Here is a 26,211-nt window from a genome sequence, read left to right on the forward strand (position 1 = left end):
AACTGGTGGGCCACCCTTAGCAGCAATAACTGCAATCAAGCGTTTGCGATAACTTGCAATGAGTCTATTACAGCGCTCTGGAGGAATTTTGGCCCACTCATCTTTGCAAAATTGTTGTAATTCAGCTTTATTTGAGGGTTTTCTAGCATGAACGCCTTTTTAAGGTCATGCCATAGCATCTCAATTGGATTCAGGTCAGGACTTTGACTAGGCCACTCCAAAGTCTTCATTTTGTTTTTCTTCAGCCATTCAGAGGTGGATTTGCTGGTGTGTTTTGGGTCATTGTCCTGTTGCAGCACCCAAGATCGCTTCAGCTTGAGTTGACGAACAGATGGCCGGACATTCTCCTTCAGGATTTTTTTGGTAGACAGTAGAATTCATGGTTCCATCTATCACAGCAAGCCTTCCAGGTCCTGAAGCAGCAAAACAACCCCAGACCATCACACTACCACCACCATATTTTACTGTTGGTATGATGTTCTTTTTCTGAAATGCTGTGTTCCTTTTACGCCAGATGTAACGGGACATTTGCCTTCCAAAAAGTTCAACTTTTGACTCATCAGTCCACAAGGTATTTTCCCAAAAGTCTTGGCAATCATTGAGATGTTTCTTAGCAAAATTGAGACGAGCCCTAATGTTCTTTTTGCTTAACAGTGGTTTGCGTCTTGGAAATCTGCCATGCAGGCCGTTTCTGCCCAGTCTCTTTCTTATGGTGGAGTCGTGAACACTGACCTTAATTGAGGCAAGTGAGGCCTGCAGTTCTTTAGACGTTGTCCTGGGGTCTTTTGTGACCTCTCGGATGAGTCGTCTCTGCGCTCTTGAGGTAATTTTGGTCGGCCGGCCACTCCTGGGAAGGTTCACCACTGTTCCATGTTTTTGCCATTTGTGGATAACGGCTCTCACTGTGGTTCGCTGGAGTCCCAAAGCTTTAGAAATGGCTTTATAACCTTTACCAGACTGATAGATCTCAATTACTTCTGTTCTCATTTGTTCCTGAATTTCTTTGGATCTTGGCATGATGTCTAGCTTTGGAGGTGCTTTTGGTCTACTTCTCTGTGTCAGGCAGCTCCTATTTAAGTGATTTCTTGATTGAAACAGGTGTGGCAGTAATCAGGCCTGGGGGTGGCTACGGAAATTGAACTCAGGTGTGATACACCACAGTTAGGTTATTTTTTAACAAGGGGGCAATTACTTTTTCACACAAGGCCATGTAGGTTTGGATTTTTTTTCTCCCTAAATAATAAAAACCATCATTTAAAAACTGCATTTTGTGTTTACTTGTGTTATATTTGACTAATGGTTAAATGTGTTTGATGATCAGAAACATTTTGTGTGACAAACATGCAAAAGAATAAGAAATCAGGAAGGGGGCAAATAGTTTTTCACATCACTGTACACTAAGAATTCAGATCTCACATATTACATTTTTGTGAATTGCATTTCTCCTGAAAAACAGCTTTAATCCTTGCAGGTAGGTGTCTAATCATTTTGTCAGTTGTTTTTGCCCATTTTTCTTAAAAGGTTTCGCTCTTCTTGACTTGATTTTGCAGGACAGCATGTGTCAACAGCCATTTTTACACAGTGCCACAAATTCAAGGTTGATGTGGAGTCTGACAGGTTCATTTACTGGCACCTTTTATCTTTAAGCAGTTGCAAGTTTGCTTTGCTAAACATTGACATAACTAGTTCCCTTATTTTTTTTAACAGTTTCACAGAAATGTTCTCACAATATTTTTCTGTTAAGATTCTGCCAGCTGACAAAATCCAAATGGATGCTTTTCCTCCAAAATCTAGCTGCAGGCTTACAATGAAGCTTAGAAATCAAAGTGAGCCTCACCTTCAAACCCTAGAAACACAATTCTGGCCTGCACATACTCAATAAAAGGGGATAGGCTTCTCAAGTGTTCACAAATCTCAACAGCACCAAAGGGAAAGAAACAAAAATCATAATGTATGGCTCAGAATTCCAAAATAAATGTTCTTTTGGATTCAAAAAACGTATTTACAAATTAGGAACTCACAAAACAAGGAGAGGAAAAAGTGTCTTTTAAAAGTACAAAACCAGTCCACACTCCACTAACAAAGTCAAAAACAGAATTCTAGTGGAGTCAGAAACCAAAAACGTCTACCAAATACTAACGAGAACAATCCACTACGCAGTTGTTGTGGGCTTATAAAGCCTGGAGGCAGTCCGACAGATGCAGCGTCAGACGCTTTGCCCCTTAGGCTCAAAATAAAAAGCATCAGGTACAAAAGACAATTCTAATTAGCTGACACAAATATTATTGTATGAAATATCCATCCATCCATTATCCAACCCGCTATATCCTAACTACAGGATCATGAGGGTCTGCTGGAGCCAATCCCAGCCAACACAGGGCGCAAGGCAGGAAACAAACCCCGGGCAGGGCGCCAGCCCACCGCAGGGCACACACAGACACACACCGAGCACACACTAGGGACAATTTAGAATCGCCAATGCACCTGACCTGCATGTCTTTGGACTGTGGGAGGAAACCCAGTGTAGCAGATAGAGGCGTGGAGCCACCTCTTGAACCCTCAGGTACCACTCTAAACACCAGGTGAATGTACAATAATTATTTATTTTATTACTGTACCGTGCACAAAGCACCCTCCACTCCACACTCATATAAACAATAAACTACTCAATCACAATACTCTCTCCTCCTCGCCCAGACACTTTGCCACCCTACCTCCCAGCTCAGCTCAGTGTCTGTGCTTACCCAGAGTCCTTTTATATGCCCTGACCCGGAAGTGGTTCCTGGTCAAACCCACAAGTCCGTTTTCCTCGCGGGTCAGGGTAAACAGCCCTTTTATTCATCCCGGGAGCACGCCGCTCCTTCCGGTCACGTGACGCTGACGCACTCCCGGGTTATAGGGCACACAAGAGCCCCCCTACAGAGTCTCCCGGTGGCCCCCAAGGTATCCAGCAGGGTTGTGTATAGAAACTACAAAGTCCATGAGGCTCTGCTGGAACTCGGGGCACCATCATGCTCTCCGGAGGGCTCCTCCTGGCGGCCAGCGGGTGGCGACCGGTCGTCCATCACACCACCCAGACACGGGGAGAACATGCAAACTCCACGCAGGGAGGACCCGGGAAGCAAACCCGGTGCATGCAATATATTAAACATTAATAAACAATTTAGTATTTAGAAAACTGAAGAGAAATATGTATTCTACACAAAAATAATATTAAAGGCAACAAAAACATTGAAGGAAAATAAAAGACATCTGAGCCAGGAATGAAACCCTAGCTTTGTGATAACATTTCCAGCACTGTGCTCCATCAATATTTCTTACTGTAAAACTCTTCCAAGTGTTATCAATCACATTTATCTTGTTTAAAAACTGTCCAAAATGCATCCAGGCTAAGATTCATCCTGTGAATGTTGCAGTCTAGCTGCAGGCTCACTGGGCCTCTGCGTGTTTATCAGACAGCCTTGGAGTCACAACTACTAGCACTGAAACGTATCTGGCTGAACTGGAAGAATCCGAGCCCAGGTGTTTGAAGTCAGTGGGTATCTGATGATCTGTACTCTTTGAAATTGGGAAAACTCAGATTCTTGCTTAGAGGGTCTGTTCAAACCTTTTTTTTAAAATATGGCAACATCTAATTAATAACATTTTAGAATAAGCATTTATACTGGGGAAAGGATATTCTTCTATCGTTGATGTTTTTGAAGATTTGCTCTTGTTAGCTGGCTCTCCTCTCTTTCTCTCAGGTGGGGTTGAATTCTGGTTTGTTAAATATGACCTGATTGTATGGAATGTGTTTTTGTCTTCAAATAAAATTAATAAAAACCTACTAATGTCCCCATTCCTGTTGATGCAAAACATTCCGACATAACACCTACATAATGGTGCTGGCATCATACTTCAGTGTACTGATATCCCTTGAACAGGGAAAAAATTCTTGGCATATAGAAATTTTCAAATAATGGAAAATCTGCATTATATTTAGGCATGGGCTTTGATGGACCTAATCCATAAAAATAACTTGTTTTAATGTCACATTACTGTGACAGTGGCTGTAGTTCATAAGTGACAGACCTGTTTGATAATCTATCAAAATGAATACCTTTTTATGCATTTGGCCTCTTTAGAATACAGTGGTGTGAAAAACTATTTGCCCCCTTCCTGATTTCTTATTCTTTTGCATGTTTGTCACACAAAATGTTTCTGATCATCAAACACATTTAACCATTAGTCAAATATAACACAAGTAAACACAAAATGCAGTTTTTAAATGATGGTTTTTATTATTTAGGGAGAAAAAAAATCCAAACCTACATGGCCCTGTGTGAAAAAGTAATTGCCCCCTTGTTAAAAAATAACCTAACTGTGGTGTATCACACCTGAGTTCAATTTCCGTAGCCACCCCCAGGCCTGATTACTGCCACACCTGTTTCAATCAAGAAATCACTTAAATAGGAGCTGCCTGACACAGAGAAGTAGACCAAAAGCACCTCAAAAGCTAGACATCATGCCAAGATCCAAAGAAATTCAGGAACAAATGAGAACAGAAGTAATTGAGATCTATCAGTCTGGTAAAGGTTATAAAGCCATTTCTAAAGCTTTGGGACTCCAGCGAACCACAGTGAGAGCCATTATCCACAAATGGCAAAAACATGGAACAGTGGTGAACCTTCCCAGGAGTGGCCGGCCGACCAAAATTACCCCAAGAGCACAGAGACGACTCATCCGAGAGGTCACAAAAGACCCCAGGACAACGTCTAAAGAACTGCAGGCCTCACTTGCCTCAATTAAGGTCAGTGTTCACGACTCCACCATAAGAAAGAGACTGGGCAAAAACGGCCTGCATGGCAGATTTCCAAGACGCAAACCACTGTTAAGCAAAAAGAACATTAGGGCTCGTCTCAATTTTGCTAAGAAACATCTCAATGATTGCCAAGACTTTTGGGAAAATACCTTGTGGACTGATGAGACAAAAGTTGAACTTTTTGGAAGACAAATGTCCCGTTACATCTGGTGTAAAAGGAACACAGCATTTCAGAAAAAGAACATCATACCAACAGTAAAATATGGTGGTGGTAGTGTGATGGTCTGGGGTTGTTTTGCTGCTTCAGGACCTGGAAGGCTTGCTGTGATAGATGGAACCATGAATTCTACTGTCTACCAAAAAATCCTGAAGGAGAATGTCCGGCCATCTGTTCGTCAACTCAAGCTGAAGCGATCTTGGGTGCTGCAACAGGACAATGACCCAAAACACACCAGCAAATCCACCTCTGAATGGCTGAAGAAAAACAAAATGAAGACTTTGGAGTGGCCTAGTCAAAGTCCTGACCTGAATCCAATTGAGATGCTATGGCATGACCTTAAAAAGGCGGTTCATGCTAGAAAACCCTCAAATAAAGCTGAATTACAACAATTTTGCAAAGATGAGTGGGCCAAAATTCCTCCAGAGTGCTGTAAAAGACTCATTGCAAGTTATCGCAAACGCTTGATTGCAGTTATTGCTGCTAAGGGTGGCCCAACCAGTTATTAGGTTCAGGGGGCAATTACTTTTTCACACAGGGCCATGTAGGTTTGGATTTTTTTTTCTCCCTAAATAATAAAAACCACCATTTACAAACTGCATTTTGTGTTTACTTGTGTTATATTTGACTAATGGTTAAATGTGTTTGATGATCAGAAACATTTTGTGTGACAAACATGCAAAAGAATAAGAAATCAGGAAGGGGGCAAATAGTTTTTCACACCACTGTATGTCTATACTCTCCTGTGACTATTATGCATTATGTCTTCATACTGTACATCATATGGGATCTGATAAAAGAAACACACTGACTGGACTGACAGTTCTGGTCTTATTAAACCACAGAAACATCTACACACTGACAGGCAACCTACACTCAAAATTCAATGCATGTTTTTGCAAAGATGGCATTGATTTTGTTACTTTCTTACCAAGCTCAGGTATCTTAAGTACCCAGGGAATTGCTGTATGCACAGTTCATCCTATTTAATTCAATGACAAACACAAATCCTTATGAAAAACAATATCTCTTGAATTGACCCAGAAATAATATGACAATTACCCTCTTTTTTCACAATGGACTGTTTTCTAGGGAAATTTAATGTCGTCAGTTTTCTTACCATTTTTTCTAATTGTTGCTTTTCAATAATCTTATCTTGAATCTGGTTTATAGCCTTCATCATAGTCAGGTGTACTCCTTTTAAAAAGGTTACTTCAGCGGAAAACCATGTATACCACAGCTGATGGAAGTCTGTCAAGGTACAAATACAGTATGTGAAGATTATAACACTGAATTTTTCTACAATTAAGGATTTAGAAGTATCTCAATAATTTTGATTTCACTTCACATTATATAGTGTTTTGTGAACATCTGCATATAAATATTAATCCAAAACAATTTAAATTTGCAACGACACGTTTTCTTTGTGCCCATATCATAGTTAATGGATACAGATATAACCAGGAATACAGCATTTGTAGTTGAATTAACTCGATTTTCTTTCTAACGTAGCTTAAAATTAGAAAGTGGAAGTGGTAAGCAGGTTTGAATAGGTGGCATTCAGTGTGAGAAACCAGACACAGTATCCATTTAATGGGCTTCTAAACCATCCATCCATTTTCCAACCCGCTGAATCCGAACACAGGGTCACGGGGGTCAGCTGGAGCCAATCCCAGCCAACACAGGGCACAAGGCAGGAAACAATCCTGGGCAGGGTGCCAACCCACCGCAGCTTCTAAACCAGTTGTTTGCAAAATGTAGCCTATGCAATGAGGGGCCAAACAGGCCATAAATCATATATTTTTGTACAAAAACTATTGGTTTATGATTATTTAAATGTATACTTAATTGGTTTGCATGCATACAATGCTGCTTTCTTTCATATGAACTATATTGGTTTGTGTCCATATATTATCGGTTTGTACGTGAACTATATCCGTTTGTATATACATACCACTGGTTTATATATGAATTATATTGATTTGCATGTGGATGTCACTGGTTCCAGGATATTTGTTATTGATTTGCATATGAACTATGTACAGTATATTGGCTTGTGATCTGTGCAAGTCTAACAATAGATATTGTGTATGCACTATATTGGTTTCATGCACATCTTATACTGGTTTCATGTGGGTAACCTGTCAGTTTTGCGCTTGAACTCTGATGGTTGTATGTATGTACATCGTTGGTTTTGTGTAAGACACTTACTGGTTATGTGTATGCACTCTATCACAACTTTGTGTATGATCTCTATCGGTTCTGCGTGCGAACTACAGTCGTGTCCAAAAGTTTGGAGAATGACACAAGTGTTGGTTTTCACAAAGTTTGCCGCTTGAATGTTTTTAGATCTTTTTGTCAGATGTTTCTGTGGTATACTGAAGTATAATTACAAGCATTTCATAAGTTTCAAAGGCTTTTATTGACAATTACATTAAGTTTATGCAAAGAGGCAATATTTGCAGTGTTGGCCCTTCTTATTCAAGACCTCTGCAATTCACCTTGGAATACTGTCCATCAACTTCTGGGCCAAATCCTGACTGATGGCAGCCTATTCTTGCATAATCAATACTTGGGAGTTTGTTTGTCCACCTGCCTTTTGAGGATTGACCACACGTTCTGCAATTGGATTAAGGTCAGGGGAGTTTCCTGGCTACAGACCCAAAATTTCAAAGTTTTGTTCCCCAAGCCACTTAGTTATCACTTTTGCCTTATGGCACAATGTTCCATCATGCTGGAAAAGGCATTGTTCGTCACCAAACTGTTCTTGAATGGTTGGGAGAAGTTGCTCTTAGAGGATGTTTTGGTACCATTCTTTATTCATGGCCGTGTTCTTAGGCAAAATTGTGAGTGAGCCCACTCCGTTGGCTGAGAAGCTACTCCACACATGAATGATATCAGGATGCATTACTGTTGGCATGACACAGGACTGATAGTAGTGCTCATCTTTTCTTCTCCAGATAATCTTTTTTTCTGGATGCCCTAAACATTCGGAAAGGAGATTCATCAGAGAAAATGACTTTACCCCAGTCCTTAGCAATCCAATCCATGTACCTTTTGGAGAATATCATTCATGGTCCCTGGTGTTTTTCTTGGAGAGAAGTGGCTTCTTTGCTGCCCTTCTTGACATCAGGCCATCTTCCAAAAGTCTTCACCTCACTGTGCGTGCAGATGCACTCACACCATCCTGCTGCCATTCCTGAGCAAGCTGGTGGTGCCCCGCTCCCGAGCCATGAATCAGCTTCAGGAGACAGTCCTGGTGCTTGCTGGACTTTCTTGGGTGCCCTGAAGTGTTCTTCACAACAATTGAACCTCTCTGTTCTAACTCAATCAGCATGACAGTGTGATCTTCAGCCTTGTCCTCGTCAACACTGTCACCTGTGTTAATGAGAGGATCACCGAAATGATGTCAGCAGGTCCGTTTGTGGTAGGGATGAAATGCAGTGGAAATGGGTTTTTTGGGATTAAGTTCATTTTCATGGCAAAGAGGGACTTTACAATTAAATGCAATTCATCTGATCACTCTTCATAACATTCTGGAGTACAGGTATATAAAAATTGCCGTCATAAAAACTGAGGCTGCAAACTTTATGTAATATTTGTGTCACTCTCAAAACGTTTGGCCACCACTGTGTACTGGTTGTTCACATGATCTTTGGCAGCAATGGGAGGGGCAAGAAACAGGAACTCAAGGGCCGGTAGAGTCATGGAGTGTGAAGAGAAGCAGACAGGAGACCGATCTGCGTTCAAACACTGCAGTATTTTCTTTTTCGCACAATACGTTTGCGAAAGGACTTTGTAGTAATTATTACTATTTAACAGAATCTACCCTTGAGTCTGTAATTGAAGTTAGTTTACGTATTTGGCCATCTTCTTATTCGCTTCCAGGTCCATGTTTGCTCACAACCAGCCACTGTACCTTTTCACACAACTTTTGAAATCAGTCACTTATTCTAAGGGCAAAATATTCTACATTTACGACTGACACCTTTATCCAACATACAACACTTAGATAAAACTGGTTACATTTCTTTTGCCCAGTGACCCCCACACTGCACAGGCAGGTGAAGTGACTGGCTCATGGTTACAGTCTCAGTATCAGGACTTGAACCCACATACTCAGGATTTAAAAGTGCAAAATCTTAAGCACCATGCCACAATGATTGCATATCCACAATGTGTATAATAATTGGCGTAATATAAACTTGTCCAGGACAGATACCTTCGTTAAAGTTGAGTTTAACATTTTCAGCCCGTTCAAGTCCAAAATCTGGAATACCGTATATACTCACGTATAATTCGGGTCTTGAAACCCGAAAAATTGATCATAAAATCAGACCCCAACTTATACAACCATTCAAAAATGTGACACTTACATTTTTTTTAACATCTTCTTGACTCCTCCAGTCTCGCACCAGTTTCTCAGACACATCGAATTTTGTTGCAGCAGCGCAGTTACCAATTTCTTCTGACTGAACGCTCTATCGTAGATAAGGGATGCTCTTACGATAAACGTGTATGAGGCTGTGAGATACAAAAAATATAAATCACTGCAAACGTTGCTTTACACATAGAAACAAAAAGGCAGTGTGCTCCGTGGTTACTCTCTCAAGTGGGTGTTAGCATATCATAATCTCTTGGACAACCGACATTATAAAATACTGGAAATTATACGGTAAAATCAAGTCCTGACTTATCCGCGGGAGAACTTATCCGTGAGTATATACAGTATTTATTTTTTCAAATAATGGATCAGTTTGCCGATTTATGTACACGCTGTAGAATACTTTGCCCTGCTGTGAACATATGTGAGAGGTAGCCCGAACACCATCAGACAGACACCGGCAGTACTATAAAACACACGCTTTATTTACACAATGTCCCCAACACCGTCCTGCACAGCACACAGTCACCCTCACACAGGCCTTGAAACGTCCGTGGGCCGCCTTTCTTCCTCTCGCTGGAGCTTCGTCCTCCTCCAGCACCTGACTCTGGCTCCCCGACTGTAGGAAGGCGGCCCCTTTTATAATCACCCGGATGTGCTCCAGGTGCTCGTTGACGTCCTTCCGACAGTACTTCCTGGCGTGGTGGAAGTGCCGCATGAGCACCTGGAAGCACTCCAGGCATTCCTGGAAAGTCCTCCATCAACCTTCCCAGGTGTGGCGGAAGTGCAGATGTCCCGGGCACTATGAGGCTTGGGGCGCCCCCTGGCCCCAATGGGTTTGAGCTTCCTCGCTCCATCCCTGTGGTCCCCACGCTATCCAGGGCGGTTGCCCCCTCATGGCCCAGGGGATGTATAATCCGCCTCCAGGTCCTTCCAGGCATCCCGGCTGGGTCTGATCCCCAGCCTCCTGCCACACATAGAAAAAGAAGCTGGTTTGTGAATAAGTAACTGACTTCAAGCATATATGTAGCGAGGAGTGAATAAAAAGCCAGCTGAATGCGTACTTAACATCTGAAATGATTATGGGTCTGAAGTTAAAAATAATTACCAACAAGCCCTTTCACAAACATACAGGGTCATGCAAAAGTATTCAGTCCCCTTGAAAGTCATCATAATTTTCTGCAAGACATAAGATTTGTACACATATTTATTCATTCAGTATTTTTCTTACTGTATGTTGTAATAAAACATTTCCAAAGTCAAAAATAAAGCATTTTCTGTAGACATTTAACTGAAGAAGAAAAACTCCAAAGTCAGTGTCTACGTAAGTATTTAAACCTCTGTGCTTTGGAAGCTCCAGGTTTACACCAATGACAAAGGTGACAGTCATAATTAAACATAATGAGGTGCTACTTGTGAGTCCTTTCTGTCTCTCTGGATATAAAAAGCCCCCTTTGTAAAGGCCGAAGTCTTCGTTGCACAGTCACTGCAAAAATGAAGACAAAGGAGCATTCTACTGATGTGAGAAACAAAGTTATTGAAATGAACAAGATAGCAGGAAATGGTTATAAAAAATATCAAAGAGTTTGAATGTCCCATTGAGCACTGATGGATCCATCATCAGAAAGTGGAAGGTTCATCACAGCACCCAGCCTCTTACTAGAACAGGCAATTCCTCAAAACTAAATAAGAGTGGGACATCGACTGGTGAGAAAGGCGACTAGAAATCCAACCGTTGCTCTCAGATATCTGTAATGCTCTTTGGCTGAAACTGGAGTGAAAGTGCAGGGGTCCACAATTTCAAGAGCTCTCCGTAAAACAGGCCTCTACAGGAGGGTAGCAAGAAAGAAGCCATTCCTTAAGAAGGTCCACATAAAAGCATGTATGGCATTTATCACAAAGCATGAGAAAGACCCAGTTAAGATGTGGGAGAGGGTTTTATGGTTAGACGAGACCAAAATAGAACTTTTTGGCCAGACTTCAAAGAGGTATGTGTGGCATAAAACAAACACCATACCTACCATAAAATATGGTGGTGGCAGCATAATGCTATGGGGATGTTTCTCATGTGCTGGAACTAAAAATCTTGTCAGAGCTGTAGAGACAATGCATGGGCACAAATACCACACAATACTGCAGGAGAACTTGTTCCAATCTGCTATGAATCTAAAGCTCGGGAGAAGATTAATTTTTCAACATGACAATGACCCTAAGCATTAGGCCAAAGTGACACTGGGATGGCTCAAAAACAGAAAGGTGAATGTTTTGGAGTGGCCAAGTCAAAGCCCTGATCTTAACCCTGCTGAGAATCTGTGGCACTATTTGAAAACTGCTGTTCAGAGGTGCCATCCCACCAACATAGAGGGTCTCTAGAAATCCTGCCAAGAAGAACAGGGAAGAATCACTCCTGAACAATGTGCAGAACTGGGGCCTACTTACATACCCCAAAAGAATGAAGGCTGTTACTGCAGCAAAAGGGTTCTTGACAAAGTATGAATGTGTTGGGCTTGAATACTTAATGCAAACACTAACTTTGGAGTTTTTCTTCTTCAGTTAAATATCTACAGAAAATGGTTTATTTGGACTCTGAAAATGTATTGTTACAGCACAAGAGTTCACATTAAAAAGACTGAATGAATAAACATGTAGACAAATCTTTTACCATGCAGAAAATTAGGATGACTTTTAAAGGGATTGCATACTTTTGTACGTCACTGTATGTTTTTATCAGTATTTTCCCTTAATTCTGAAATGATCATGGGACTGAAGTTAGGTATGCATTTGGCCGGCTTTTCATTCACTCCTAGCTACATCCAGTATATGCTTATTCACACAGCTTTTGCAAACCAGCTTCTTATTCTATTACAAGGGGGCTCCGCTCGCCTACCCCCGGTGTTGGGTAACCCGAAATACATTGATGAATGTATGAGATATATTGGAGTGTAACAAAGGAAGTATATTCATTAATCATAATGAATGTCCACTAATAGTGGACTCATTACAGAATGCGTTGTCAGCTAATTGGCGGAATTGTTTATCGGCCGTCTGTCGTTCCTTTCGTTGCCGTTTATCTATTCACTCTGCTGTTTGAGAGGCACGTTGTAGGCGCCTACGTTCATTAATTGTATTCAGGTGGGCTTGCTTCTGTATGTATCTCCGTCAGTTGTGGTCGTTCGTTTTGAACCCGTGACTGCTTTGCTTCCGCAGTTTCAGACGCGCATTGTAGGCATCTATGTTCATTGTATTTGTCCGTGTGGGCTCGTTTTTGTAGCTCCGTTAGTCGAGCTGTTTGGTTTTGGAGCCGAGACAGTTTTGCTTCCACGGTTTCAGACGCGCGTTGTAGGCACCCACGTCTATTGTTTTTATCCATGCGGGCTCGCATCTTTGTGGACCTGTGGGGCCTCCATAGGTGTGTTAGAAGCGCGTGGGCCATGCTGTGTAGTGTGGCTGTTTAGTTCAGAAGCGCGTTGTAGGCGCATGCGCCTTTCGTACTTTCACGCGCCTTCCGTACTATCTTTGTGGACCTGTGGGGCCTCCGTAGCCTCTTCCGTTTGACTCTGGGGCGCAGCGCGGAATCCTCTTTTTTGTGTGGCTGTGTCGTTACCTATGGGCGCGTTGCCTCATTTCTTATTTACGTTAGTTGAGCTCCTTCGTTTTTGAGCTGTGACTCCTTCGTTCTCGGTGGATCAGACTTCGCTCGCTGTCGGCGCCTGCGCACTATGTCTCCTGCGTCCATGGGCATGCCATGTACCTGCGTCCATATCCGGTTTACCATTCTCGGTTAGTAATATGGATAACAGCAAGGCAAAATATTCTACAGTGTGTACATTAATCGGCATTATTATAAATTGATCAATTATTTGAAAAAAATAAGTATTCCAGATTTTGGACCTGCACAGGTCAAAAATGTTAAACTAAACTTTAATTTAACAAAGGAATCGGTCTTGTCACAATACTGTGAAAATGAAGGTGGTTCAACATGATTTAACCCTTTACAGTGTCCATTAAATATCACCGTCAATTCCATTTATCAGATATCGGAGTGGGAATACTTTGTCAGTTTCACCCAGGTACCCACACTGCAACTCTCGGCTGCATCTTAAAAAACTGCCTTGTCACAAAACCCTGAAAGGTAACGTGGCACAACATGCTGCAACTTAGCTCCAAAATGTGTAATATTTAGCTCTTCAAAGAATGGACATGTTTATACTATGTCAAACTAGCTGCCCCCCACGGCTCCGCCTGCGTAGTAGTGAAACAAGACAGTGAGGGTGGCCCTGCCTGGCTCCCCACTCCTGACATCACGCTCTCCTCTCCCCTCGGCCCGCAGCCTCTATCTCGGATTAGCGCGAATATATCGCTCCTGCAAGCAAACTATGATTCTTATCATGATGAAAGAAGTTGCAAAATCAACTGGAATGTTTAAGCAAATTATAGAAAAAATACAGATCTAAATTTGTTAAGTAGTTCTCTCGTTTTGCTAGCTAAGTGGATGGCCTGCATCCAAACAGTTTCGGCGCCCAGGTCCTCTCCGAAAACATACTTAAGGTAATTCGTTTATCTTGACTATCTATCTCTACTCTTAACCCCTACCGAAATGCTATTGCTGTGCTAGGACATGATAATTGATTAATAAAATCTTCCGTAAAAATGCTCAACATTAATACTCTAATAACCAATCTCAATGCATGCAGAAAATCTAGGCAATACGGCATAAACACCAATAATTTAATTAAAATCACTACTCTAGATGAACAATGTATTAAAACTATAAAAACAGACTATAGATTAAACAAAAAATACACACAGAGCGGCACTAATAAAAATAACTTATAAAATATCCAAATATCAATAACGCACATAGTATTCATCTCTGCCTCTCCGAAACATTAAATATGGCACTATTAAATGTTAGAGCTTTAACTAACAAGACGTTTTTTATCAACGATCTTATTAGTGATAGAAAAATTGATTTTTGAGAAACGTGGCTTAGCTCAGATGGCACAGCTGTTTTAATCGAATCTGCGCCTCCGGATTACAGTTTTACTCGTGCGAATCGCCAAGGAAAGAGAGGCGGCGGACTAGCAAACATTTACTCAAGCCGGTTAAAATGTAAAGATGTCAGTTTTGGTAAATTCAAGTCCTTTGAGTATCTCACCGTTGTTATTCATGGAGATTCACACTTTCTAGTATTATCCGTGTACAGACCTCCTAAATTCTAAATAAATAACGTGTCTTTCTTTGAGGAATTCTCTGACTTAATGTCAATTTTAATTACGAACTATGACACACTCTTAATAGTCGGCGACTTTAATTTTCATATAGATAATCAGTGTGATCAAAAAGTAAAAGAATTAATGAACCTCCTGGACTCTTGATTTGAGACAGCTCGTTAATCAGCCTACACATAAAGCAGGTCATACGTTAGACTTAGTAATTGATATGAGTCTATCAGACCATTTCTTCTACTTTTTAATATAGAAATAATGATAGAAAACACTCATGAGAAGCATATTGTTAAAAAACGCTTCTTTGACTCATCAGCAGCTTTAAAACTTACAAACATTCTAAGCAATCAGTCCGTTTATAGTGCCAATTATAATAGTGAGGATAATGTAAATAATAAGGTGGAAAGATTTAATACTAAAGTGAGGGCTGCTGTTGACTTAGTTGCACCTGAAAAGACAGTTAAAAAATCTTCTAGCATTGTTATACCATGGAAGACCCAAAGAGTGTCTGATTTAAAGAGAACATGCCGTAGAGCTGAGCGTAAGTGGAGGAAGACTAAACTAACTATTGACTATGAAATATTAAAAGTTAAAATAACAGAATACAATAACACAGTCCGTCTTGAGAGGCGCTGCTATTTCTCTAAGATTATAAATAACAATGCTAGTAATCCCAGAGTCTTATTCTCGACGATTGATCGTCTGCTAAACCCAGGTAACTCAAAGGAATGCCTCCTAAGTACTTCCAGTAAAACCTGTGAGGCTATTGCTGTATTTTTCAATCAAAAAATTAATGATATTAGAAATAACATAGTATATCTCCCCAACACTAAGGATCCTCCTAAACCCCAGTACTCCGTTATAAACAAATTAAAGTCTTTCACTAGGATAGATTTACCTGATTTACATAAAATCATTTCTCAACTGAAACTCTCCACCTGCGTCCTTGACCCCATACCAAAAAATATTTTCAAAGAAGTATCGGGCGTGCTAATTGATAATATTCTTGACATAGTAAATTCGTCATTAGATACGGGGGTCTTCCCAGACTGTCTTAAGACTGCGGTAGTTAAACCCCTACTTAAGAAAAATAATCTTGACCCCTCTGCTCTTGAAAATTTTAGACCCAACTCTAACCTCTCTTTCTTAAGTAAAATTCTAGAGAAGGCAATCATTATACAGTTAAATGAGCACCTCAATAAACCTGCTATTCTTGATAAATTTCAGTCAGGTTTTAGAACAAATCACAGCACAGAAACTGCACTCGTTAAAGTAGTAAATGACTTGTGGGTAAATGCAGACAGAGGCCATTTATCTCTTCTCATCCTCTTAGATCTGAGTGCCGCATTTGACACCATTGATCATAATATTCTTAAAATTCACCTTCGTCAATGGGTGGGCCTCTCTGGCAGTGTCTTAAATTGGTTTGAATACTACCTGGCAGGGAGAAAATTCTTTGTTAGTTGTGGTAATTACAACTCAAAGACACATGATATCCTATATGGTGTTCCACAAGGTTCTATCCTGGGTCCGCTGTTCTTCTCAGATTATCTCAGGGCACAACGTGAGCTACCACAGCTATGCTGATGACACACTGCTGTATTTATCAATAGCACCTGATGATCCCCATTCTCTTGATTCACTAACACAATGTCTGACTTGTATTTCTGAATGGATAAGATCGCGAATACAAGCGGCTGAAATGAGTTTCCTCTGCAGGGTGTCTGGGCTTTCCTTTAAAGATAGGGTGAGAAGCTCAGTCATCTGGGAGGAGCTCAGAGTAGAGCCGCTGCTCCTCCGCATCGAGAGGAGTCAGATGAGGTGGCTCGAGCATCTGATCAGGATGCCTCCAGGACGCCTCTCTGGTGAGGTGTTCCGGGCACGTCTAACCGGGAGGAGGCCCCGGGGAAGACCCAGGACACGCTGGAGGGACTATGTCTCTCTGCTGGCCTGGGAACGCCTTGGGATTCTCCCGGAAGAGCTAGAAGAAGTGGCCGGGGAGAGGGAAGTCTGGGCATCTCTACTCAAGCTGCTGCCCCCACGACCCGATCTCGGATAAGTGGAAGAGGATGGATGGCTGGATACAATGAGGCTATTAGAAATAAACTGGATACATTAGGATTAAAAGTCAAGACGGAGGTAAAAAGCTTAGGGGTAACTATTGACTGTAATTTGAATTTTAAATCACATATTAATCAGATTACTAGGACAGCATTTTTTCACTTAAGAAACAGAGCAAAAGTTAGACCTCTTATATCATCGAAAGATGCTGAGAAATTAGTTCACGTGTTTGTTTTCAGTCGACTAGATTACTGTAACGCACTCCTCTCAGGAATACCCAAAAAAGACAAATCGTTTGCAACTAGTGCAGAATGCAGCTGCTAGAATCCTAACCAGGAAAAGAAAATCCGAGCATATTTCTCCAGTTTTGATGTCACTACACTGGTTACCTGTGTCATTCAGGACTGACTTTAAAATTCTGCTTATGGTTTATAAAGCCTTAAATAATCTCACCCCATCTTATATATTGGAATGTCTGACATCTTATATTCCAAATTGTAACCTCAGATCCTCAAATGAGTGTCTCCTTAAAATTCCAAGAGCAAAACTTAAAAGAAGTGGTGAGGCGGCCTTCTGCTGTTATGCACCTAAAATCTGGAATAGCTTGCCAATAGGAATTCGCCAGGCTAATACAGTGGAGCACTTCAAAAAACTGCTGAAAACACATTATTTTAACATGGCCTTCTCATAACTTCACTGTAATTTAATCCTGATACTCTGTATATCCAATTCATTATAATAACTATTCATGGTGGCTCTAAAATCTGTACTAACCCCTACTCTCTCTTCTGTTCCTTTTCTGGTGGCTTGCACCACCACCATCTACTCAAAGCACCGTGATGTTCCAACAGTGATGGATTAAAAGTCAGAAGTCTGCATGACCATCATCATCAAGTCCTTCCGTGAGAACCCTAAATACAAAGAGGACTATTTCATTTTTGTTAGGTAGAATGCCCAGAGGGCACTAGGCGATCTCGTGGCCTGGAACCCCTGCAGATTTTATTTTTTTCTCCAGCCATCTGGAGTTTTTTTTTTGTTTTTTCTGTCCCCCCTGGCCATCGGACCTTACTCTTTTTCTATGTTAACTAATGTTGTCTTATTTTAATTTCTTATTTTGTCTTTTATTTTTCTTTTCTTCATTATGTAAAGCACTTTGAGCTACTTTTTTGTATGAAAATGTGCTATATAAATAAATGTTGTTGTAAGGAACATCCCAAGGCTGGTGCGTGAGTGAGGAGGGCCCCACCCTGCTGGGTGTCTCTCAGATTCGCACAAATAAATCTGTACCGCAAGCAAACTATGATATATAGCGAAATGAGAGAAGTCGCAAAATCAACTGGAATGTTCAGGAAAATTACAGAAAAAAGCCTCATCAAATTCTGTTAATGTAGCTGCATTTTTCCAAAATTACCAAAGTTCAGCAACTCTAACTTAAAAAATGGGATTCAACAAAAGCCTGACATGCTGAAATGGTTACACAGACAAAATATCTTCATTTTTAAAAGTTTTAGTTAAAATTCAAAGTAAAACAGTTCACACAAAACAGATAATTAAAATAGAAAAAAAAAGAAATTTCTTGTTAAGAAAAGTTCTGTTTAAAGCTTAAATCTTGTCACATTTTAAATCATTACAAATCACTTCAAAAACGTTTCTGAACCATTTCAAAACGACAGCCAGAAAACTGTATGCCTATCCCATTTCTAAGTTGAAAATAGGTCTTTTAAGTCCCTGTGTCCTGGGACCTATTCTATACAACAACTGAAATAATTAGCACAGTGTATCTCAGTTATAGCAAGAAAGGGGGTAAAGACTATGCCATTGGTATGACTATGAAAGAAATTATATTCTATTCAAATTAAGGAAACACTAATATGAGTTTAACTCAAAGCTTAAACTTTGATTGGCTCTTACAGTTAAGTAGTTCTCTCGTGAAAAGCAGACATACATTGGATTATATATATATATATATATATAGAGAGAGAGAGAGGGAGAGATAATGTACACATTATAGATGTGCAAGCACTGGGGCATTGCGGTTAGGGCTTTGCACTTTCAATCCTGTATTTGTGGGTACAAGTCCTGTGACCGACACTGTGTGACTATAAGCAAGTCACTTCACCTGTCTGTGTGGCATAAGAAATGTAACCAGTAGTAACTAAATGTTATTTTAGATTAAGGCATCAGTCGTACATGTAGAATATTTTGCCTTTAGAATAAGTAACTCGTTTGCAAAAGCTGTGTGAAAAAGTACAGTCACAGGTTGCAAGCAAGCACGTAGCTGGGAGCGATTAAGAAGACAGCCGGATACGTACCTAACTTCAGCCTCGTGTTCATTACAGACTCAAGGATAGATTCTGTTAAATAGCAGTAATTACCACGAAGTCCCCTTGCAAACATATTGTACGGAAAAAAAAAATATTGTGCTGTTTAAACACAGATCCCTCTCTACCTACTTCTCTTCACAATCCATGACTATACCGGCCCTGTATGTTTCGTGCGAGAAACTGATATAGTACACAGATACAACCAGTAGAGTTCAAACGCAAAACCGACATGTTAACCACATGAAACCAGTGTAACAAATCCATTGTTAGACCGGCAGAGAACGCAAGCCAATACTGTCTATAAGTAAACCGATAACATGTGGGTGTAAACCAGTACATTTCACTCACAAACCAATAACAAACATAGTGGAACCAGTGATATACACACAAAAATCAATCTAGTTCATATGCAAACCAGTGGTACGCATTTACAAATGGATATAGTTCAAGCACAAACCGATAATATACAGACTTGAACCAATATAGTTCATATGAATGAAACCAGTATTGTACACACGCAAATAAATTAAGTATGCACGCAAACTGATAGTAAATAGTCATAAACCAATAGTGTTCACATGTAAACCAATAGAATACGCACAGAAATATATGATTTATGGCCTGTTTGGCCCCTCACACTATGCCTACTGCTCTATGTGTAAGATACTGTGCCAGCCCAAGACAGGTTGCTGCCAGTTCAGTGCACTGTACACTCATTAACACCAAGTCAAAGTAAAATCACCAATTAACATGATGCCCATAACTTTAAAATAATATAATTTTACTCAAAAACAATTCAACGTCACAAGGGCCTGAGCTTATTATCAAGCCATCGATACAAGGCAGGAACAAACTCTGGACAGGTTGTCAACCTTCAAGGGGTTCACTTTGAAGAATTTCAGCATCATAATACTGGTGCAGGTAAAACTAATACTGATGCTTTAGTAAAGACAAAATATCGGCACCTAATATTATTGGCCAGGGCCTATTCCAAATAGATGACTGGGCACAGGATTTAAGCTCAGGACAAATGATGCTTAGGCAACACCACTAAGCACTGCAGAATTGTGTGGCCCATAATAAAAAAGTTGAATAATCTATATACTGATATTGGCTATTTCATATACATGGCACTTGGTTATATAAAGTATGGTATTTATTTTTTATTTTTCAGTTTACAGCTACATATTTGGAGGCAGCAGCTTCAACATTTTAATCCAGCCTGTAAAATTGAGATAATCAAAGCAAAACAGGAAAATATCAAGACAATTAAACTTGCAGCATATACTTAAGTCACACATAAATCTCTAATAAGAGACACTGAAGAACTTCACAAACATAAAAAAATTAAATCATATTTATTGGGTTGTAACACTTTGTACATTTTAAATTATTTCAGTACAAACTTGTTTAATAAAAAGATGACTAAAATAAAGTCAACAGTAGGCTAGAAATGTTAACAATAAAATAATTGTGCCAGTGAACTATGGCTGGCATTAAGGCTCTGCATAGCCTTCATGAATGCTTTATTTTCATATCATTTAAAAATAGAAAGGAGAACAAAAATTTAACAAACTGTAAAATACTATTAAAGCAACACATTCCCTACTGGCATGACATATTGAGACAGAATATGTACATATAAGGTTGAAAAAGTACACAAACTACTGTACAAATAACGTTCCTCTAATCAGAAAGGGAGGGTGATTGAATTGAGTGTCCACTAGCAGGGCTGCTGGGAAAAGCAATCTGGTCTCTGTCCCTTTCTTTTTCTTTTTCTCTACTGTCATGTTTGTGTTTATGTTTATGCTTGTGTTTGTGTTTCTTTTTCTTCTTTTTGTGCTCATGGTGGTGGTGATGATGATGGTGATGATCACTGTGTTTTGAAGTGGGATGAGGATCTTTCCCAAACACAGATAAAGGGGTTGCTGGCATTGACACCATAACAGGGTCTGTAGTAGGAGGTTCTTTCCCTGTAAGAAATGAAAAGAAAAAAAAAAAACAAAAAAAATTTTATATATATATATATATATATATATATATATATATATATATATATACACACACACACACACACACACACACACACACACATATTCATAACTATTAAAACAAATGAAAACAAGATTTTAAGTTTAGTGAAAAATCTTATACAAGAGCTTTGGAAACACTATTGTCACAAAACAGCTAAGTGGTTTAAACACAAAATTAAAATAATTCTGTTCTTATTGTAATTAATAAATTAATAGACATGGATAACATACCGAGTGTTTATTAAAATATATGTAAACAAGGCAATAGAGAAAAGGTTATTAGAATCTGATTTATAAAAGTAATGATAAATAGTTTAATTAAATTTATCATAGGTTAAGAATATTTAAGACAAAATAGATTTTATTCTTAGATTTCAAACCTGGAGTTGATGGTCTTTCGAGCATGTTTAAATGATGATATATAAATGCTTGGCTGTCATGAACTGTGTCCATATCAATATCTTCGTCTTCCTGTGAATTTGAGAACTGAAGAGTGAAAAAGCAAATTTATTCAAAAATATCATCATAAGTACATCATCTTGTATAATCATAAGATGTAACGTTAATAAGATAACCCAGCAAACAATAACTTAATGACTAAAAAACATATATAGTAGAACCCTGATTATCCAAAGTAATGTGGACCAATAACTGAAACCCCAAATTAAACAGATAACTGTGGCCATTTTGGACTAAACATTATGGATATAAAAGATTTGCCAGTTTATATGATGCAATATCACTTTTAAGTCTCTTTTCATATATTAGTGAATTTTAAGTTCTCAGCTTCTTTGTCACAATGATCTGCAGTTTCCTCAGCATCAAACTGTCGGCAGGTGTAATATAATCAGTGTCTGTGTATAAATAGTCAATTTAAACTGATGCAGAGTTGCACTGACTTTGCTGGATACCAAACCAAGGGGAAAGCAAAAGAACTGTCAATGGACCTGTGAGAAAAGTTTGGTTATTTGTATAAAATCAGTAATATAAAAAGATACCTGAAGATCTGAAAATGCCTGTCAGTAGTGTACAGGCTTTGATAAAAAAAAAATGGTGGAAAGTCAGAAGTTCTGTTGTTACCAGGCCTCAGTTAGGTAGACCAAAAAAGATTTCAGCATGGATCACTTGTCCAGCTGCCAAGAAAAACCCACAAGCCACTTCAGCTGAGATACAGGATTCTGTGCAAACAAATGGTGTTACTGTTTCAAAATACACAATAAAGAGGTACTTGAACAAAAATGGGCTGCGTGGTCGAGTTAGAAGAAAAAAAGCTAATGCCACAAAACCATGTCAATATGCATCTAGACAAGCCTCAAAACTTCTGGAACAAAGTCCTTTGGAGTGATAAGGCCAAAAGTGAACTTTATGGTCACAAACATTAACACTATGTTTGGACAGGATGCAACAAGGCCCATGACGAAAAGTACACCACCTTACCGTGGAGCATGGAGTTGGATCCCTGACATTCTGGGAATGTGTGAACTACAGCGGCACAAGTAACTTAGTGAAAATTGATGGCAAGATGAATGCACATGTTACCGGAAAATATTGGAGGACAACTTGCATTAATCAGTCTGGAAGTTGCGCACGGGACACAGTGGATCTTCCAACATGACAGTGATCCAAAACATAAGTACAAGTTGATCCTTCGGTGGCTACAGCAGAACAGTCATCAGTGTCTCCTAACTTTATTTTAAATGAGCCACTTCAGGGAGATCTCAAACGTGCAGTTCATGCAAGGCAACCCAAGAATTTACAGGACCTGGAAGCTTTTCGCCAAGAAGAATGGGCAGCTCTACCACCTGAGAAAATCAAGGTCCTCATCCACAACTATCAAAAAAGACTGCTTGCCATCATTGATGGTAAAGTGGGCAATAAACAGTAGTAAGAACTAAGGGTATGCTAACTTTTGAACAGGGTCCATTCTGATTATGTTCCTTATTAGTATGTTTTGTTTAATAGTTGTGCTATTCTGCGATGCATTATAATTTAAGTTGGATTCCATTAAAAGTAAATTAAATTACTTTTGCCTGATCAGTCATCTTTTCTTTAAAGTGTGGTACACATCTTACAAATTCTTCCAGGGTATGTATGAGCACAACTGTATATTACTTTTTTTTAATAAACTGTAAAAATACCATGCCAGTTCTTGCAGCTTATAAGGGAGCTGAAGGGTACCAGGGTCCAAACAATAACAAAAAAGTGGCTTAAACTTACCAAATACATCCATTTTGTGAGATTTGGTCAATTTAAAAGAAAATCACCTCTGCACCTCATCTTGATTATCTCTCTCTTTGCATCAATCTTTCACTACCCCAACCACACAAACAATTCCGGCCCCACCTCCACTGCGGCGTGGTTTCCTCTATCTTATTTTGTGAATGCCACACACTCCATTATCATTTTGTTAATCAATTCTTTATGGGTACATTTTCTTTCAGGATTTAAACAAATAAGCTATCATTTGAAACTAGCAATATTTCCAACAATGAATATGATACATTTAGCATAACTGATTAACCATATTTGTCTGAGCCAGAATGTACTGTTGAGGAGCTCCAACAGATTAAAGACGACAGAAAAAAGAGAGAAGAACAGATTTGGAGAGGCAAACAGAGCAAAACATGTAACTGAAAATTACGATGATGCAACAAACAAGTGGTGATTGGTGGTGCCCATGTGTAAAATGTGAAATGAAGGCCCCTATGGAAGTCTCTGCTGCAGGGAGTGGGATGTGCTGCTTCCAACACTGGACAACCTAAATGTGTTGGGGGATGAGCTCGCTTTTTTGCACATAGCTGCAGTGTGTGTAACTGATGAGGATGAATTTTAAGCTATCATCAGTTGCTCTGAAGAAATTTCTCTACTTTCAAAAATTACCCTGAAAAAACAATCAAAGCCTAAAAGACCAAATGGACAGGTTTCATTAGAGTACGTTTGCTTATTGATCTTACTTTTCGCTGTGTTAAATGATTGCTTAGCACTGATGCATGAGAGATCTAAGTGAACATATGGATAATTGCATCCTCTCCACTGTTGGTGTATTGCATACTGAAGGATGTAGAATGTTATAGAATGCCCTTCATTAGGGCTGGGTATCAGCACTGATGTCCCAATTCGATTCCAATTCACAATGTCCAGATTCGATCTGATATTAATTTTATCTTGACTGAATTAGTGTGCACTGATATATTTGAAGTGATGGCTTTTTTAGACATTACTTAACAATGGATATTGGACATTAATATAATGTGACAAATTTCAGTAACACTTTATTTGAAGGGTGTCTACATAGTGACTTCATTACATATGCATAAGAAGAAATACTTGATTAGTAATGGACAGCTTAACATCAGTATTTAGAAGATGTGGAATAAAATATCATTGCTTTAAAAAAAATTACAATGTTCACACCTTTTCAAAGTTTACCATAATTTAACTAACTTATGTATCACAATATCTGAGTCCACACATATTATGTGTCAGCTCCTTGTTTTATAAATCATCTATATCATCTTGCAAATATTATTATAAAACAAACATTGCTTCTCAAATAATAAATTTATTTATGTGTTATGAGTCTCTGAGTAGACACACTTCAACTAAACTGTTAGCAAAATTTATTCCCCTATTGGACATTTAAAATAATCTTGAATTAGTTGAAATTAAATATATAGTGGGAAGACTCACGTCTTCCTATAATTCCTCAGTTGCATGTGGCAGTCATGTTAATCAGTCTCGAAAATATGTTCTCACAGTCCTCAGACAAAAAGTAAGCATTGTAAAACAAGGATCTAGAGCTGGTGGTTATTGACAGAGCCACTGAATGATTGTAACATAAAAGAAAAAGAACAGGCCATCGTGACTAATAATGTCACTATTATGTAGTTACTTCAAGTTGGCTGCTTTTGAGGACGTGCTCACTTTTATATCACATGCTGCTGTGAAAATTCCAACAATTGCCTGCTTGCTTTGTCAGGTGAGGCATGTTGCAAACTTTTTCCACCATAGCAGTACAGCTAGCTAGACACATGCTTAAAGAGAAGCAACATTTATTGGACTTGCCAGTACACAAACTTGTGATTGATGCTGTCACGCGCATTGGAAATGCTAGAAATGTTTTTGGAACAACAGCGAGTCATCTCAGCAGCTCTGCATATAGGTAGCAAGGTTGCTTCCTGTGTGACAGACATGCAGCGCACTTGTCTGCAACACATCCGCCACAAGTGCCCAGTCGTTTTTAATGTGTGATTGTCACGCAGGAATCTGCTGCCCTGGATTGTTATCTATCCACACATCTGATTTAAGTGTCAATGATAGTGATTTCAGTTAAAGAGGACATAAAATATAATGCAAGGTAGTAAAATGTTTTATCCATAGAAAGCATTAACAGGGCAGGGCGCATTAGCACCATCTACTGGATTGGACAGCAAAAACAATGATAAGCAAAAGTCTACATATAGTAACTGACCAGGACAGAGATTCACAAGATCGATCTTGAGACTTTATGAATCAAAACTGAATTGTTTAAATGAAAAAACGATTAATTGGAAAATCAATATTTTTACCCAGGACTACCCTTCATGTACACTGGTGGCTGGTACCTTTCCCATCAGCATTGTGTGAAATGCAAAAAAATATGTGAAAACTCATCACAAGCACAAAAGACACATACACAGAACAATACACAATCTTATCCATGCTAATCAGAATCACCATTTCATATTATTTTTATGTGTGATAGAGAAAACACTACGGAAAGACTGGAAGAATGTGTAAACTTCATACAGAAAACGTTCAGGCACACGATTAAAAACCATGACAATATATTCATTAGGTAGGTAGGTAGGTAGGTAGGTAGGTAGGTAGGTAGGTAGGTAGGTAGATAGGTAGATAGATAGATAGATAGATAGATAGATAGATAGATAGATAGATAGATAGATAGATAGATAGATAGATAGATAGATAGATAGATACTTTATTAATCCCAAGGGGAAATTCACATACTCCAGCAGCAGTATACTGATACAAAAAAACAATATTAAATTAAAGAGTAATAAAAATGCAGGTAAAAACAGACAATAACTTTGAATAATGTTAACGTTTACCCCCCCAGGTGTAATTGAAGAGTCGCATAGTTTGGGGGAGGAACGATCTTCTCAG

The 26,211-nt window shown here is 39.3% G+C and overlaps 2 protein-coding genes across 3 annotated transcripts in view; one reads left to right on the forward strand and one right to left on the reverse strand.

Moving 5' to 3' along the window:
- The window catches only part of LOC127529990 (uncharacterized), a 798,609-nt gene that overhangs the window by 232,977 nt on the left and 539,421 nt on the right, over positions 1 to 26,211 (forward strand). The window lies entirely within an intron of this gene.
- The window catches only part of taf2 (TAF2 RNA polymerase II, TATA box binding protein (TBP)-associated factor), a 384,123-nt gene continuing 378,269 nt past the window's right edge, over positions 20,358 to 26,211 (reverse strand). Inside the window, exons 26-27 of the mRNA XM_051935579.1 lie at positions 21,429 to 21,534; positions 20,358 to 20,988 (exon numbers count right to left, since the gene is read on the reverse strand). Coding sequence (XP_051791539.1) covers positions 20,702 to 20,988; positions 21,429 to 21,534 — 393 coding nt within the window. The 3' untranslated portion in view covers positions 20,358 to 20,701. The remainder of the gene's footprint in view (positions 20,989 to 21,428; positions 21,535 to 26,211) is intronic.

Source organism: Erpetoichthys calabaricus, chromosome 13 (assembly GCF_900747795.2).
Source record: "Erpetoichthys calabaricus chromosome 13, fErpCal1.3, whole genome shotgun sequence".
Lineage (NCBI taxonomy): Eukaryota > Metazoa > Chordata > Cladistia > Polypteriformes > Polypteridae > Erpetoichthys > Erpetoichthys calabaricus.